This window comes from Rhamphochromis longiceps, linkage group LG16 (assembly GCF_057381845.1).
Source record: "Rhamphochromis longiceps isolate RC_006_pf linkage group LG16, R_longiceps_female_GT1.1, whole genome shotgun sequence".
NCBI lineage: Eukaryota > Metazoa > Chordata > Actinopteri > Cichliformes > Cichlidae > Rhamphochromis > Rhamphochromis longiceps.
In genome coordinates, this window is record NC_140572.1 from 6,418,730 (window position 1) to 6,430,891 (window position 12,162).

The following is a 12,162-nucleotide window of genomic DNA, read 5'->3' on the forward strand; positions in this document are numbered from 1 at the left end:
CGCTACCAAAAGAGTATTTTGAATACACTGTAAAGATGTAAATAACCCTAGAGTACTATTTAAAGAGAATGTTCAGTGGGAAAAAAATGGCCTTTTTGTAAGTATTTCCATGAATAAAGCTTCTATTTTACACTGTGAAGGGCCATGTAAATAAAGTGTTCTGTAAACATGCGAGTCTGCCTGCTTTTATTTACGCACGTTGGCCGTTTCGGAAACGTCGCGTCAAATGGAAAGAGGATCGAAACACCGAAAGTGTAAAAACATTAAAATTTTATTTACAAATATGTACAAAAATAATGTCCCTCTTCCTGACGTGTCTGTGGAGCCTCCATTTGGTCCACAAATAAATACCAGTAGTGAAATGGGCTGCTGTAGAGGTGAATGTGAGTGGCGTTTAGGTTGGACGGTTTCAGGATGCTTGGTCTGCTGGGTTCATTACTCGGCCCATGAAGAGGATGGATCCTGAATTGGAAAGCAAATAAATATTTTGCATTAAAGGATCATGTGGAATGCTAGTTAAGCACTAATAATTATAATTAAAGAGATATAGGGAGAAATTGCACTGATGCAGTCTTTGTAGATCAACTTAGTGTGTTTTTTGATATCACCACTAGAGGTGGCCATATCAATATATTCAAATCCTTCACGATTGTTTGGAAAATCATGCAGAGAGCAAGACTGGCCTCAGATAAACAGAGGTACCCTGCAAAAACTATTGCTGTAATTTCATATCTTTATCCATATTCATGACACTCACTTTGTGACATGATCACATGAACTAACTGCTGCCACCAACCCAGTGATTGGTCTTTTCGTCCCTTGACGCTTCATGTCAAACTCTTGGCTACATGTTCCAGTCTGAGCTCAAGGGGGCTGGACCAGTAACGCCACTGCATCCTGAACTAATGCAAAATCCACAATATGCATACTGTAAATAAGAACGAGTTGGTACAGCTTACAGTCATACCAGCCCAATTTTGTTTATCTCAGAAGCTAAGCAGGGTTCGTACTTGGACTGGAGACTAACTGGGAATACCAGGTGCTGCAAGCTTTGCGAGCAGTTGTGCTTCATGCGCTAGTCTACCAATTGGAAGGTCACGGATCAATTCCCCAGCTGGTATAGAAAGAAGTGCTTGTACGACTGGGTGAATGAGGCTTGACGTAAAGAGCACTTTGAGTGCAGTTACTGTAGAAAAGAGCTATAAAAGTATCAGTCCATTTACAACTATGGTGTTTCAGACAAATAGATCTCTAAAAAACAGGGTGATTTCAGCTGCCTCCACATATACACAGAAGTATTTTACTTCTTTATGATTAATAAATTATCTGCAATTTTCCCACTGCAAAGCCAACCACAGCCTCCAGGTTCTGGCCCCAGTGGAAGGCTTTTGTTTCGTCGACCATACTTGTATATACGAAAACGTTACTCAAGCATAAGTAAATAGTGCTTTTGTTGGAGATTACATCAGACGGTACAAATCTGATTTGCAATACTGTGCCAGTTTTTTTGTGTTTTGCTCAAATGTTCAAAAAAAAGGGATAAATACCTGTTTTAATGTGTCGAAGCAGAAATAAGAAGGGTCGGTCCGCCTTGAAAACAGGAGCCCGGGATCTTTTGAGTAGCACCATAGCTGTGTGAGTAAAGAGTGCGTTTTAACAACCTTATATGATAAGCACTCATTATTGTTCCACTATTGTAACAGACATTACTCACCGGTAGCAGCAGCTGCCTTTGTTCCATCCTCTGTGACTTCTATTCTTACTTCATGGAAGGCATCAGACATATAAAGACCCTCCTCTGCTGGAGGGAGTAAAAAATATTGAGCAGCCGTTTGCATGAAACATACAAAAAAGCTTTTGAAACAGGTATTTTGAACGTACAAGCTGACCTGATATTCCAGTGAAGTCAGCTGCTGTCGGGTTAAAGGCGTCACTGACGCCCAGAGCAGGGAGCACCGACCTCAGGTTGAATTTGTTCTGCATTTTAAATCTGCAAATACCAGACGGAGACTATGTAATTTGCTGTTTTATTTCTCGTTTTTTCTAAACGAAACCTAAAGATGGTTTTCAAGCACAAAAGTCTGTAATCTGCTGCACCTCGGCAGGAAGATGTCCATTTTGGTTCTCCGCAGGCCGCCGTCCCAGGATGCCAGCTGGCGTGCAGTGAGCTGGGCCTCGAGGGAGGACAGCGGAGTCTTCCTCTCACTGGGAAGGACCACCTGCAGACTCAGGGAGCGGCCCAGGTACGGCAGCTGCAACACGGTGTAGCGCTGTTCTGACGCTGTCCTGAATTGACCTGCCAGAGAGGTGAACAAGTTCAAGTGTTTACAGTTTCCATCAGATCTTTTGGTCATTACATGCTTTGTTTAGCTCCTTCTTGTGGCTGCTGTGCTGGGTCTACAAACCTGTATTTATGTAAGCTTATAATATTGTAAACATACACATACATAGAAATAAACCCTTTTATTTTTTAACTAAAGCTTTTATTAACAATATCAAATCTGACGGGTTGAGTGCAATGACAGCAAATGATTGATGATGAAGAAATGGTTCAAAGTTCTTCACTTCCTTTAAAGTACACGATGCAAAAGGTTCTCATGAAAACAGATACGGGGCAAAGCATGAAACAAGCAATCCAAGTGATGATCGGGACTGCAATGCCAACCTAAATAATTTAAGAGTTCCAAATGTTAAAAGAAGTTTGGTCATCAGTAAACTCCTGAGGGGACTTTTAAGATGAGTTTCACCAAACTGCAGTGGTGTTTTGTCTTAGATACAATTATAATTGTAGCAGCAACAGCACTTTTTCTAATTTCTATCAGCAGACCACATGGGAACCAGTTGTAAACAAAACACTGATATATTAGCACCTCATTAAGGTTTAGCTTTTAAATGCATCTGCACCTGGAAACAGGGTGGGTAGATAAGAGAGTGGGTGGGATCTGAAGCCTGTAAGTGTCAGTGAAACATCGCCTCTTACCAAAGCTAACCTCTGCGGCCTGATACATCATGGGCACCTTGATCACATTCCCATCTGAGAGCACAAACGGCAGATTCTGGGTGTTGGTGAACATGAACTGCTTCTGCCAGACGCCCTTGAAGGCCACTGTGTTGACCAGGGCCACCTGCGGCCGGTGTCCCCACCAAAGAGCCTCTGCTTGGGCCTCGCCCGAGCCTGACAGCTCACCGCTGACGCTTCCTGCCAGGAGATGCCATGACTCATCTGAAACGCACAACGGAAGGTCAATGTACAGACCACCTGACCTACAGGCCATGTAGCAGATAACACAATCTGTAGAAATGTTTGAAAATGGGTTAGAAATTCATGTTTTTTCTCATAAGGGTTCCAAAGAAACCTCTGCTTTGAAAATTGGAATTAAAACTGCTTTAATATATTTTCTAACACCAGGGGGCAGAGGAACGCCACGAGCTAAAAATAATATCTCTCTTATGTTTTTATTGCCAACATATTAGGAAGCCGCTGCCCAGCAGAAAAGGATTGTCATCATCTCAGTGAAGTCAAGTTTTAGTTTGCTGTTGTGTGGTCAGTGTGAGAGGACTTGATCTAAGTGTGCTTTCACAAACAGGAATGCACAGGATGTGCATTAAACCAAAGCACTCTGAAAATCTCCACATCAATGTTAATTTTACTGCAGGATCCATGCCACCCTAATCTGTGTCAGCATAAGAGTAAAAGTTAGTGGGAGCTCTGTCTGGGTTACCTTGCTGGTGTCCCGCTCGCTCCGGTTGGCTGTGGGTTTGATTGGGCTGGCTGAAGTTGGCTCGGACCACGCTGGTGTTGGCCCACTCTGATGCAAGCTGTGTGAACCCAGGCAGGAGCTGGACACCACTCTGGATGAATAATGTGCAGGTCTGCTGCAGCCACATGCCCTGGCTGTTGTTGTTCATGTTGGCCTGGGAGTGCGACAGGAAGTCTTGTACGTGGGCATCTGCAGAAAAGGAAGACACAGATGTTTTTTCTACCCAGCTGTTGTCAACTACAGCCAGACGAGTTAGTTAGTTAGTTAGTTAGTTAGTTAGTTAGTTAGTTAGTTAGTTAGTTAGTTAGTTAGTTAGTTAGTTAGTTAGTTAAAATGATCTATACACAAGTCAAACACCGCTTTTCAGTGCTTGCTCTGAAAAGAAACCCTTCTGGAAACACGTCTTGCAATTCGAGCACCTTATTTGTGCACCTATTATTGTAGCTTTTAATGAACTTTCACTGCAGTGGTCACAATGGCATAAAGATATGCATGTCTAGAATCACACCTCTGGGGATTATATCTACAGCTATCTTTGCCTTGAATTCTCCCACTGATTTCAATTCAGGATTCTTTGATGACCATGTCTTTCGGTGTCGTGGAAATCCTTTTTATTTCATGATGGAAGCTAAATTAGAGCCTAAAGTCATCACTAGGAAGAGGTGGAGATAAATCCCCAGGTGTAATTTTCATTTTGTTTGTAAATTAAACACCTAACCTCTTGACCCAAAGGCCGAGCTGAAGAAGTCGTTAATGAGATTAGAGTTGGTGTAGAGGCAGGTATTATGGCTCCAGACACCACTATGCTCTGCAGGGCGAACAGCAGCAGGAGCACTGCTCCACACCACCTGGTACCAACAGCACTGAGGGCCACCCTCTTTCAGCCTCTTTCACACAGCATAAGGAGCCTCTAATGCCACCTGGATAAAAACGTACATTTCCATTCCTATATTTAAAAATTTTAAAAGAGGAAATATCAGAAACCTACCATTCACATTGTAGCCCAGTGTTCCCTCCAGCTGAGCAAGTGTGTTGCCCCTGGCGCCAAGCTGCAGGAGCGCGAGAGACAAGGAGACGCTAACTGGCGACACGATCAAGTTGGAGTTGTTCTCCGTCTCTGTGAGAGTCTGGTAGAGGCTGATGGCGAACCTGGTGTGCAGCTCCCTCATGCTGTCCTGAAGGCTGTTGTTGCAGTAGCTTCTCTCCACCAACCAGAAGCAAATGATGAGTGAGGCCACTGGCAGCCGACACATCTCCTCAGTGCTGCACGAGAGGATGTGTCCACAGGGTGCGACACGCGGACAAAAGCACAAAATTCTGGAAGATGAAAAAAAAAGAATAAAAAAAACTCCAATGCAGCAATGAAATCAAACAACATGCAACTATTTAAGGGTTTTATGTTTTATAGGAATGAGTGGGACACATTTTAACCACTCTATCCATCCCAGACAGGTGGGTCCGCTGGGATTCCTGCATCCTGCTTGTGGATCACTCAGTTATCAAATGTGGGAGCCTACAACGAGCTGGCATACAGCAAAGCAGACCTGCACCACTCAAAAAGGGAAGCTTTAATATTACCTTTTCATGATGCTCAGTGTAGTACTTTCTCCATATAAGGGTAAGCAGATTTGGCCTATCCTGAGTGAAAAGCTGTTTCTGGCAAGCTGCCACAATGAAATGATTTTCACATGTCAATACATGACTACAAATAATAACGAAACCCAGTTTAGTTAATGTAGGATTAATACTGCAGATTTCTCTCAAATAAAAAGTAAGATTTTAAATTTAGGACATTCCTTTTATTTGGAGATCAAAGTGTTGAAATGCATCTTTCTCTAAGAGGTAAAAGTAAAATATGTCAGTGCTGCATTTTTAAGGTACACTTTTGGATGGCTCAATGCATTTAACATGATAATTTTCTGTTGTGATGATAACTATCGGTGCAGCTGTGTGTCGTACCTGCGGACAGGTGAGGTAGTTTCCGTTCAACTGTTCTCTGACTGGACACAGACCATTCAGCCTCTGGAGCGGACCTGTGTCCTGTCTGTCCCCTGCCGTCAGTCACTGTCCCCCGGCTTCCTGTCAGTAGAGTAACCCCTCTTCTGCTCTCGGCTGTTAGCCTCTGGTTCAGTCTGAAGCGGTCTGTAGTCATAAGACCGTGTTTAAAGGGGAACGCTCCGCTCCGTGTTTGTGGTCTCCGTCGGCGATGTCCGTACCACTCGTCCGGGATTCCTACCTCCGCGGGGCTATAAGGAGCCAGGCGGAGGGAGGCATGTCACCGACCAGCAAATCCCAAACCAGGCAGAGAGGGGAAAAAACACCCACACACGAGTGCACAGAGGGGCAGGCATGCATCTGAAAATGCTACTGTGGAGACTCCTAATTGCTTACTACTAATAAAAGTCAAACACATTGAGGGATAAACCGTTAAAAAATGTATTATAAATAAGCTAGAGGCGAAACAACAGGCTGCTTAAAGCATGTGGCTTACGAATAGTTCAGCACTTTGGGAAATTAAAGTATTTCTTTGAGTTATTAGTTCTTATATTAGTAGTTAACATTGGTAGCTTTCATATTTGCCCTTTAGTGCAGCCCTTTAGCATAACTGGTACAATAAACAGCTAGCCTGTCTAAAAGTATAAAAAACTGTATGGCAGTAACTCTTTAAGCCCACCAGTGTTACTTTTATACCACACAAAAACTTTTATGTTTGCAGTAAGTTTCTTTCTGATTCACCCTAGCTTCCTGAGTCATTAGTTTAGGACTTTTTGTGTGTTTAGCGTTTTTATATACCTGTTTTAGGACAGTACATTATGATTGTCACAGTGGGGTTTAAGCTTTTTCATTGGCAGGTGTTTCTACAAAGGCAGCTCACTATTGTTGTTATCTGTACATGGACATGGCAGAGTTGGTTTTCTGTGCAGTACAGGCCAATAAAGAAGATTGTGCTCGAGGTCTGTTGCTTTATTATTCTGTTTTTAAGCACAGAGTGAATAAGCAAAAATACCTTCTACATCAATAAAGTGGTGCACGCTAATAAGCATAGAAAGTATAAAACATGGTTGAAACAGTCATGGATTGGCCTCCCCAGAGCCTGGACCTCAACATCAATAAAGCACTGTGGGACTGACTTGACAGAGAACAGAGCAAAAGACAGCCAACATCCAAAGAAGAGCTTTGATTGTCCTTCAAGAAGTCTGGAGAACAATTCCTGAGCACTAATTAAGTAAATTTCATGAAAGCTTGCCAAAGAAACTTAAGACTGTGTTGAAAATAAAGGTGGTCTTACCAAATATTGGTATATACTGTATACCAATATTATATACCGTATTTCTGTGTATGTTTGCGCATGTTTCACAAGAATCACTGCACCTTTTCCCCATTTTCCTAGAAAAATATCTCAGCTTGCACAGTACTGTGATTTGATCATATCACATCGATCTTGAGGTTATAATGTTTGTGTAAGAGGCTGACTACTGCAAACACCTGCTTGTTTTTTTGAAGGTCACACAGACACACTCACTAAGACATCCATTCTGTTATACAAGTGCTTTGGCCTTTTGTTGTGATGATCAAAAGACATTTTTGCTTTGAGCGTCACACTACTGTGTCAGCATTTTTTAATTGGTATCGCTCTGTGAGATGTGGAAGCGTTGCTCCAACATGTGACGCATAACAGCATCTCAGCCTTCAAGAAACAACATTATATGAAACAACAGACTTTGAATGAGGTTTTTAAAAGTGTTTAGACATAATATTGTAGGGTTACAATGTAAGCACCTTAAGACAGAGAGAGAAGTCTTAGTAGTTATGTTATGAAACAGATTCTTCTTCCTCATCCTTATACCTACACATTACCTATGTAGTCTTCACATATGCTTACAGTATGTGTTCCATTACTAACATTCACCATGACATTATTATTGCATTTTGATAAAAAAAAAACAACAACCCAAAAACATGAAGAATTGCAAATATTTGATCACGGTATGCCCTTTTTTTCACCTAAAATCAGTCTGCTCTGGAGTGATCTGCCCCTCAACTGTCCCTCTTAATTGGGGAAATGAGAGTCAGCAAAATAAATTGTGGGTATTTTTCCCATGAAGACAGAGCATGATTGGTAGCCATCAGGTATTTGGCAGCTTTGACTAACAGTGGATTCCAGCCATTACTGGACTTGACTAATTAGTGAAGCCGTGGCTTGGCTTCATTAACCAGAGTCAACGCATTCTTTAAAACCCAACTCTCCGACTCTAAAGGCAGGAATTTGGAATTTTAAGGACTTTGTTGGAGAACATGAGACATCACAGTGACTGACCAAAGACAATTCTTTGTAAAGATGCCACCACTGACAGCAGCTTTCATCTTGGTGGACAAGGGGCCTTTGGTGCAACACTATGTTAGAAATTCACATTGGTGAAGTAGAAATACTGGTTTGTACTCTCTACTTCTGATCCCTGGACATGCTACAAAGTGAGCTTCAGCTGCACTCAGAGTTCAAGATGCAGGTCAACTTACTCTACAGTGTTGCTGTAGAGTAACCTCCAAAGGGTTATATTCAAACGTTGATGTTTTATGGTGATGTCAGCAAATCCTCAAAAATGACATCTGGATTGTTTTCATGGCTCATTTGTGCTGATGTACAATGATTAACATATTGCTTTAAAGTTTGGGGAAAACAGTGAAAACTAAAGCTTTTTGCCTGTCATTTGACCTTGAAGCATTACATACTAAAATGGCGCTTGTTGCAGCTTTACAGTATGATTGGAGCAGAATTGGATTCTATAAGCTTTTTTGTAAGAGTGTTATACAGCTCTCTCAAAGTTTTTATTCATTTTGCCACTTGGTGTGATCTTGACCTTGACCCAAGTTTCACCAAAATTAAATCTGCTCGAGCTCTTATTGGTATCTAGCATCACACAGAGTTTGAAAATGATATCTTGAAAACTGTGGAGGCTGGACAGCTAATAAAGAGACTGATGGGCAAACAGACAGATGGAACCAAACACTGATAACACAGTCATCATCACTGCTCTTTGAGTAAGCAGCTACTTGGTCATTGAAGCGGCGCCCTTGCATGACAGCTGGCTTGTACCAGGCTACAGTGAAGACTATACTACAAGGCAAAGCACTTTAAGTCTTGCAGTTCTTATATAGACTGGGCCCAAGTGCGAACCCTAAGTTCATGCTCTGTCTGAAACTAGCCATGTTAGCTCTCTGTTTAAGCCAACTTTCTTTTGATTGGCTGTTGCTTGCTTGGTTTTTAATGAAGTGGTGATCTTGTATGGAAGGTTGTTTCCTCCACTGAAAATATTTTTGGGTTGTTTTTTTTTTTTGCCATCCATAAGAAAAAGATTTGGCTTAGTATGTCACAGTTGTGAGATAACAACTCAAAAATGTTATGTAGCTCTGCCTAGGTTTATTTATTTATATATTTTTGAGTGGTGGGAACTAGTTTCTATACTTTGAGCCCTGGGTGTCCCACTGCGCGACAAAGATGCCCAATCTACCTTGGACCACAATCCCCAAGGGAGCAGGCCAGCAACCGCGCCAAGACATCCAGTGAGCTACCCCGGAGTCACCAAGCGCTTAAAGATATCTGCTCTCTTTGACATCATAGAGATCAAAGAGTATGGAAAAAATTGCAAACTGAGCATTCAGAGCCTTCTGACACATCATTCATTCACTGACACACACGAACACACACTTTGCAATCATTTTCAGTTTCTCCTTGGTCACTTTATATCTCTTTGTGGTTGTTTTTCACCTATTTATGCAGAACTCAAATGTAGTGCTATGCTAACTGAAAATGTAGTTAATACTAGAGATGAAGAGAAGCTGTTGATTCCTGTCTAAAGCCACCATTCCCTGCAGATCTACCTGACACTCCTTTGCACACATATTATGTTATATAATAAAATTAATGATGTAAGAGGCGCTCCCTTAGGTTCCTGGGCACATATCTGGTTGGTTTGTTCAGGTAACGATCCATGCCAACACCTTTCATGTGCACATGCATTCAGCTTTTTGTTTCCAAGAGCTTAGAAATATTCAGTGAAGTTTTTTTTCCTTCCCGAAAGCAGCACCGTTAGTTGATGAGTATTTGTGCAACTCTGTGATATCTCTGCCTTTCTCCACATAGCAGCAACTTAATCCCTAACTAGTGGAGGCTATCCCCAGGCTCTCCATTCATATCCTTCACTGCAGTCTTCTCTCCACCCAGTGACTTTTACCCTTGCAGGGAAAATAAAGGTCATCTGAGGTCACAGTGTAGAAAGCAATGAAGAGGAACTATTACAACTAAAATCAACACAAGAAAAAAGAAGACAATAAAATGAAGGTGACAAAGGATTGAGAGAAAGCAGCTTATATATAGTTGTAGAAATGATGTGACAGACTCACTTACTCTGCTTCACCTCCAGTGGCCTACTTCCCTTCGGGCCCTGGGGCCTTGGGGCAGTTCATTAGGATTAAAGGGGATGCGGGTGTGTGGGGCCGGGCCAGGCTGCAACAACGCCGGTGTCGCCAGAGCGATCTGCCAGGTACGCCACGGCGGATTAGAGCCAGTAGTGCTGGCACTGGGAGAGGGGCGACGTGAGGGGACGTGTCCCGTGCAAGCATCACCTCACGGGGACATGAGCGTGGCTCCGGAGAGTTATGGGAAAAATCTCGGTTTTACTTTTTAATTTTCTTTGAAGCACAAGAAATTGGAAGTGGGTGTGGAAACAGCAGGTACTATGTGGGAAACTGGAAATACCCTAAATGTTTAAGAAAGTATCCCATGCTGCAACAAAGAAATAAAACATCAATGACACAAAAGCATCATTTTTGAAGCTTTTAAGAATCAGACAAAGTAACTGTAAAGCAGCTGTAGTTGTAACTTTTAAAATCCTATTTCTGTTTCACTATAGCACCATCTGCTGCCAGTTAATATAATCTCTTCACAGCCTAGTCAGACATCTGTTAACATTAAAAAGTCATAGTGGGACATAATTAAAACGAATTCGTTAGGGAAGGCACAGATAATTTGGTATATTTATATCGGTTTGTCAGGGTTTGCACACCCGCCTAAGGTCACAAGGCTGTGTTGTTTAAACAACACCTAGTTGGTACAAAGAGTGCAAACAAAATAACCAGCCCAAACTGTTGATATAAAGAAGGATGAATCCATGCTTTCATGTTGTTTATGCCTAATTCTGACGCCACCATCCAAATGTCACAGCAGAAATTGAGACAGGCGTGGCACCTGCACACGTTGGTCCTAACGAGCGGATATTTGAGTTACTGTTGCCTTCCTGTGAGCTCAAAGCAGTCTGGCTATTCTCCAGTGACCCCCAGTAACAACCAGGTATTTTCACCAAACTTCCACTCACTGGATATTTTCTCTGTTTTGGACCGTTCACTGTAAACTCTACAGACAGTTGTGTGGGGAAACTGCCAGTAGATCACCCATCTGCCACCAACAACCATGCAACAGTCAATGTCACCTTATTAACTTCTTCCCCTTTCTGATGATTAATTTCAGCATGGGCTAATTAGATATTTGTGTGAACGAGTGGCCAGTGAGCGTATAATTAAAATAGTAATGAATGCAGAGTTATTATACAATACACTGTAAGGAAAACTATACCGTTCCCCTTTATGCTAATAGCTTTATTAAACATACTGTTAAGTGGTATACTTATGGATACATAATAACTGGGCACTTCTGACTCATATCTATAGGGCTGATTACCAGTGATAACATCCATCCAATCAAGTGAATCTGGTAATCAATAATCTATCAGACCTATAATCAGGTTTTCTTTTTTATATATATATTTCTAACCCAATTTGAAAATCCACTATCCTCCTTTTTCTGTCTTCCCTGCCTCTACATTGTGTCTTCTCTATATTTAAGTGATTTTCAGATCTTTGTTTTTTGTTTTTTTACATGTTGCAGAGCCCTGTAGTCCAACTATTATTCATTTCAACAGTTTCCTTGCACAGATTTTTAAAATTTTATACATTTAATCTAAGTTGTTGAACAAATTTTCCAAAACTGTCTGGGATCTCAGGATCTCAGCTTGCAGACTGATCTATTTTCCAGACTTGGCCCGAAGAGGTAATATATTACACAAATCTCTGTGTTGATTGGTGGATGATTACATCACCTCCTCAGGGTTGCAAGGTTTCACCATGACAACCAATGTGCACTAATGTTGGATATTTCTTCTTCAGACTGTGGACCACACAGGCAGGCTCGCACCTGCGTAAGTGCTCAAACAGTGCAGAGAGACAGCTTTCACAGTTCGAGCTGAAACGAGAGGTCGTTAAAGATTTTCCCGAGACGCAGAAGAGAGTTGCAGACCTCAGTGAAGCAGCTCTGACACATGCAGATACTGTTTCAGTGAGTCCTTGA

General features: G+C 41.9%; 1 protein-coding gene across 1 annotated transcript; it reads right to left on the bottom strand.

Moving 5' to 3' along the window:
* Positions 1-343: 343 nt before the first annotated feature.
* On the bottom strand, positions 344-5,388 carry serpine3 (serpin peptidase inhibitor, clade E (nexin, plasminogen activator inhibitor type 1), member 3). Its single transcript, XM_085385128.1, has 8 exons — positions 4,750-5,388; positions 3,723-3,950; positions 2,981-3,223; positions 2,098-2,296; positions 1,890-1,990; positions 1,715-1,801; positions 1,548-1,631; positions 344-462 (listed from the first exon to the last, which is right to left on the bottom strand). Exons 1-8 carry the CDS (start codon positions 5,012-5,014, stop codon positions 410-412), a joined length of 1,260 nt encoding a protein of 419 aa, XP_085241254.1. The 5' UTR covers positions 5,015-5,388; the 3' UTR covers positions 344-409.
* Positions 5,389-12,162: the final 6,774 nt, after the last annotated feature.

Bases quoted from the DNA above. Each gene is read 5' to 3' on its own strand.
- serpine3 (XM_085385128.1), bottom strand. From the start codon at position 5,014: ATGTGTCGGCTGCCAGTGGCCTCACTCATCATTTGCTTCTGGTTGGTG. The intron at 3,224-3,722 runs GTAACCCAGACA...TGTGCGTTTCAG, and splicing joins GCGAGCGGGACACCAGCAAG to ATGAGTCATGGCATCTCCTG. The intron at 1,632-1,714 runs GTGAGTAATGTC...TTACTCACACAG, and splicing joins AAAGGCAGCTGCTGCTACCG to CTATGGTGCTACTCAAAAGA.